The 6,000-nt window shown below is 40.2% G+C and overlaps 1 protein-coding gene across 4 annotated transcripts in view; it reads right to left on the bottom strand.

Moving 5' to 3' along the window:
• Positions 1–3,139: 3,139 nt before the first annotated feature.
• LOC138250108 (interleukin-5 receptor subunit alpha-like) overlaps positions 3,140–6,000 on the bottom strand; it is a 403,009-nt gene continuing 400,148 nt past the window's right edge. For 2 of the 4 annotated variants that reach the window (XM_069204551.1, XM_069204550.1), the window contains exon 13: positions 3,140–3,504. In XM_069204551.1, the coding sequence (XP_069060652.1) occupies positions 3,415–3,504 (90 nt within the window). In that variant the 3' untranslated portion in view covers positions 3,140–3,414. The remainder of the gene's footprint in view (positions 3,505–6,000) is intronic. The other 2 variants (XM_069204549.1, XR_011194888.1) reach the window with 2 other exon arrangements.

Below are 6,000 nucleotides of genomic sequence, written 5' to 3'. Positions count from 1 at the left end.
CTTGCCTATGTGAGGTTTATTGGTTTAGCTAATGTGTTTTAGCTATGTTGTAAATGGCTGAAAGTAATGTAAAAAAAAGCTGCATGACACAGTCAGCATTGTTTGTGTTAAACCACTTTTTTATTTTCAGTTATGCTGCACTGAAGGTAATGCTGCTGTATAATATGACTAAAAACATTGACAAAGCTAATGGAAACCTCATAGACAAGACCCACTGGTTTGCCAGTGCTTGGTATGGAATGCCATATGGTAATTTTTAAGTACTTTTGATAGTATTTACAATGGCTGAAGTAATAATAATATAGATGGGAGAATGCCATGGTGTTACTGTGCCCAGAAACAGAAGAATGTAGCATAGAAAAACTGTTGAAATGTGCTATATAAATGCCCTGAATGTAAAACAAGTTGTAGTTAGACAGAAAAGTCAGATAGGTTACAGGTTTTATTACAGTGATGCTTTAAACTATGTGTTACTTTGGGTACAATGCTTACAAAAGAATCAAAAAAGCTCTTCTGTCTGCTTGTTTAGTAGTAAAGTATAGCAATAATCGGTGTTCAGTGAGTTTTCTAGAACATTTTTGGTTCCTGTGCCACTGGCACCTGCTTCACCATTCAAATTGTAGCCCCCCAGTGCCTGCAAGGTGACTGTGCTTGTTCACTGGTAACATATAGTAAAGATTGGTGCTCGATGGTTTTCCTAGAGCTTTTGGCCTCTTATGCCACTGCACCTGCTGCACCATCCAAATCATGGCCCTAGTGCCTGCAAGATAACTGTACTTGTGGCCGCTTATTCAGTGGTAAAGACTATAGGTGGTTCATCCTTCTCCGTTCGAGCAGCCAAACTATGGAATTCATTACCCACAAATATAAGATCCACGGATAACTAGCTTGTCTTCAGAAGACTACTCAAGAGTTGGCTCTTTCCTTCATAACCACCATACTCAAACAGCAATGGACTGCGTATGCCTGTGTTGATAAATATTTTTAATCTGAATAAGTGTGTATTCTGGATCTGTATAGTACTTTAGGAAATATGTATCGCTACTGTGTCATAACAAAAAATTACACACATACTCTTTAAACCTTTTTACCAAATGTATATTTACTCACGATTAAAAATGTATATGTATACATTTACTCTCTTGTAAGCTTTACTGTGTCTACCCATCACCATATGTCATGTCTCTAGCAATCTATCCTCCATACCCACTCTGACTCATCCCAAACCCATTCTACTACTTTCATCTCCAAAATAACCCTGCCTAAGCACTTCCTTCCTCTTCCACATCTAGCTCACCCAAACCTCACTTTACTTCCATGAGTTCCCAAACAACCTCAATAAATTCTCCCTCATTTATCTTACCTTGACTCATCCAAAATCCCTCCTGCTACTATGACCTCCTTAACCCTTTCCACAGACTCTTCCCTCCTCCATCTCTCCTTTACTCATCCCAAGCCTCATCCTATTACTATAAACTTCCAATTAACACTTCTGGATTCTTCCCTCCTCTACCCCTCCATTACTCTACCCAATCCAACTAATAAACTCACATACCTGCTCAAATTAGCTCATAAAAAAATACTAAAACTGAACTCATATTTCTCTATACTAATCGACCACTAATTCCTCTTAGGTTCCTGAGTAGCATGCTACTCGCCGAAAAGCGCTTCAACGCCTTGTCAGGGGTAGTAAGCGCTATATAAATACTATTAAAATTACAATTACAATATGTTTTCTTACTGCATCTGATTGTGTGTATGGTGTTGGGGGTGTGTTTTCCGTGTGTGTGTCACTCTCTTTTTCCTCCCTCCTCCCCTGTGTGCTACGGGGCTGTACTCACTGTGGTCATCTTCATCGTCGTTGGTGTTCGTGGTGGATTGGAAATATCTGCAGCTTAGGCTCCATGGCGGCGTGGTTGTTCCCTGTGTCTCCAATGGTGAGTCCTTTCCCTTCTGTGCAGTGTTTCCACCAGGCTTTTGATGTCGTTGGTACTGCCCCGGAAAAGGTGGCAGATTGGGCTGTCATAGTACGGTGGGTGGATCATTGTGTTCCGCCTGGCTGTAGGCGGCTACCGCCGTGGTGCCTGTTGTTTCCGCCTTGGTGGTCGGTGTGGTAAAGTGGCTGTCTGAGGGCTTTCCGCTATGGTCATAATTTGGTGGTAATTACCACCAGCCTATTGGCGGTATTACCGCCACTTTATCACCGACCACCAGGGTTGTAATGAGGGCCATAGCCTTTATAGAAAGGGCTATAGAAGGAGTAGAGGGCTCAGATTTTGAGTCTGATGAAGCAATTTTTTACTCTTTATGGAAATAGCCTTCTACAGATCCATGGTGGGTCTTTTTTTAAGGCTTTGTTACCTCGCTGAGGGGACTCATGTAGAGACATTTCCCTCTTTCTGGAAGGCTGTGAGGAGATGGAACACTCACTACTCTCTTCCTCAGAAAGCACAATAGGCTTAGGTTTCTGTTTTGGTAGCCATAATAAAAGACTTCCCTCGTGGTCTTTGAGGGGTTTTGTAGAAAGAGTTCTGCATATTTTGCAGCCTCATACCTTGTGGGGTGGATGAAGGCAGTATATACAATCCTTTTGAGGATCTTCTGAATGGGGCCTTTTCTTACCACAGGTGGCTCAAGGCCTGAAGAGTCCTTTCTTGACCAGTCCTGACATACTGAAACAGAGAAATAGCTGTCTGAAGATGAACAAGTTTGGAAAACACTGAGCAGAGCTCAGGGAGAGTCCCTCACACACAATGTGCTGTGAAAATCTGAGAGACAATCCCTATGTTGGGGTGTTCTAAAGGGTGCTGTTGCCGATTGGTCATTGTTCAACGTTGGTCCTTTTTTAAAAAGGACATAGATAAGCTATTAAGATGAACCTTGTATTCCCCCTACAGCCTATTATAATAATATATACTGCTTATGATGATACAGTGAGCATCTCACTTTGACGGCGGGGAATGATTCAAGAATGTGAATCCATGAAATATACCCCAATTCTGGAGAATTACCACATCCAACTTCTTTCTAACCATACACTTCCAAAAGGAAGATCTCGTCAGGGGCATGAACTGCTAGACAACTGCTTCACTACAATACAATTAACCAAAAATAACAAATAAAACAGTCTTCAAAGATGTTGTAATTGACACGTATTTTAATTGAATTTTGAACTAGAAACGCAATGCACTTCAAGATTCAACATTGAATGATGCTAGAGTTTTTTCAAGATGGTCTAACCACGGGCAGTACCACAGCCTAATTCTCAAGTGAAAGCTAGCTTTGCTTAGAGGTACTTGATGAGAAATACAAAGATTTCTGGTTCAGGAAGTTTGGTACAATAGTTGCTACTGGAAACCTTTGAAACAGAAAGCCTTTTTTCCAGATGATGCCTGCAGGGTCATTTCAGTTTGCTTAATTGAGCAGCAATTTTTCAAATTCAACTATAGTAATATCTTCATTTTCATCTACTCCATAGTATTCAAACGTTTCCTTCCGGCTTACCTGAAATGAAAAAAACAAATGACAATCTTAAATTGGCCAAATCATCAATTTTAACTTGGTGTACACATGAATTCACAACAAATTTGCAGTTTATTTAAGCACTGTTAGGACCTTAAACTACTATTTTATTATTTAATTAGTTATATGCATTATAAAACTAGTACATTAAATTAAAAGATTAGGCGGTTTCAACGGCGAATTGTCTAATTGTACCCATAATTCAGTGGTGGATACCTTTTTTAATTTCTGCTTTGTCAATTTTATCAGCATTACTTCCTTTTCAGATGGCATGTGCCTTGCTCAAGACTGTGTGGTTCTAATATTGTCTTTTTCCTTCTGACTCCAGTAGGGTAGCATATTAAAAGAAAGATGAAAACATGTAGCGAAAATTTGCATGGAATTCCTTTTCGGGAATTACACGAAGATATTCATTGAGTATGCCTGTAAAATCGCCCCTCAGACATAAACTTCTGACATTTTCCTTCTGTCTGCACTTACATTTATAGATTTTCTGCTGGAGTAAGCAGGACGGAAATACTCTTTTGCATATTTAATTACTTTCTTCATTTTACCACACTTAAAACGTTTTTCCGTTTGGAGAAAAGCCTTTTCCTATACCCATTGAAAATATGGGGTTGTTTGAAGTACTGTCTCATATCATTGCAGACTTCCTCCAAACATTTTCAGGACTGTGGTGAGGTGAACAAATAAATGGGAAAATTACGGGTAATGTCTTTGAATATTCACAACTTTGTGGCTTATCCAAACTTTCTCAAAGGCCATTTCATTGGGAACACCCATTTCCCCCACCATAGATGTAACAATGCAGAGCATTCCACCAAATAAAAAATATCTCTAGTGCAATGTGAGGTACAAATATTATGCAGATGTTGATTCTCTGAATCAGAGTTTGGGATTCAATAGTGCATATTCACTTTCTCTAATTTTAACCCACCCTGACAACAGCAAAATGCCTTGTGAATTAGGTTAGGTCCCAATTCTCAAAATATTTTGCAGGCATAAGTGTAAATTACAGCTGCAAAAAGGAAAATGTGTGAGAGGATATTCTCAATCCTATTTTGCAGAGTTAAGATGTGGACATTTTTTATTGCTAGGCTGATTTACTATTGCAGAAAATTAGCCAAATTAACAGAGTTATTGGCATTATCGAGTCTAAGCAATCGTTGGCAAAGCAAATACGTTTCACCTTTGGGACCTTTAGGCTTTGCCAATGTTTTTTTTAACAATGTTGTACAGAAAGCTAATGCTGTGCAGCATGGATTAAGAGTAAACAAAACAAATGAGTGCTATGACGGGACCACCTGTCCCACTTCATAAGCTTGAGCAGCTCGCATGCGCAGGCCTACAAAATGACGTGAGCACGTTAAAAAAAAACCTTTGTTTAGTGGTCCGAGTTGGCTACGTAAATAAAAGAAAATGTAACACAACAGGTTTTTTTTCCTTAGTTTTGAGGCACTGGCGGTGGGAAGAATAACAAACGGCAGTGGGTAGGTAAGGAAGCAATATGGAGGGGTGCAGTACCACGAGGAGGAGGAAACAACATGAAGGGCGGGAGTGCAGAAGCAACGCGGACGCCACTGGTAGGGAAAGCAATGGAGAGGTTGGGGAAGCATCATGGACCGGAGAGAGAGGGGAACCTGGAGTGAAAGGGGGAGGGAAGTACATGAGCTAGAGAGAGGAACATGGAGCTGTTGGGCGGTAAAACAGGTGAGAGAGCAACACTGGGGAGAGAAGCACAGACGGGAGGGTACAACATGGAGGAGGTGATAAGAAAAACATGGGCAAAAAGAGCAACTGGAAGCTCAGCAGAGGCAGGGAAGTGAAGTATACGAGGGAGAAAGCTGGGAAACAAATACAATTTCATGAAGTTCTTAACCAAAAAGAAAAAGGTAGCACTTCAAAAGTGAGCAGTGGAAGGGCACAGTAATGCCATTTTATATAGCACAAACACTGCCCAAGGGCACTGGAGCACAATACATGAGCACCAGATTACATTACATAATGTCAGATTCATTATATTTTAAGCACAGAAGATTATGCGATTTGCCCAAAACCTGCACAAGAACTCGAACCTGGTTCTCCAGATCCAAAGTTAGCAGCTCTGGCCATTTGGCCACTTCCATATTTCTCAATGCATGTGAGAAAGCCATACATAAATGGAATGATTGAGTATGATCATATTTAAAGTGAGCAGATTTGCTATTGAAATGTCTTTGTGAAGTAAAAATAAAAATAGCATGAGAAAAGTACTGGAAGGTTCAATGGAATCGTGCTATACTTGCAAGGGTTTGTTTTAAAACTGTATTTATGAAGATAGTTCAGCACCTATGCACCTGTGGTGGTGGGGCAATTTTCAGAGTAGGGATGCTAATATCAATGTTACATCATTGAGGTCATAGGAATTGTGAAAAATCCTAGCTTCACACAAAGTGCAGCAAATTTATTCAGCAGGGGAGTGGTAAGGATGTAATATGT

The sequence above is a fragment of the Pleurodeles waltl genome, chromosome 8 (genome assembly GCF_031143425.1).
Source record: "Pleurodeles waltl isolate 20211129_DDA chromosome 8, aPleWal1.hap1.20221129, whole genome shotgun sequence".
Lineage (NCBI taxonomy): Eukaryota > Metazoa > Chordata > Amphibia > Caudata > Salamandridae > Pleurodeles > Pleurodeles waltl.
The sequence above is the reverse complement of the archived record's forward strand: the minus strand, read 5'-3'. Positions and strand labels throughout refer to the sequence as shown.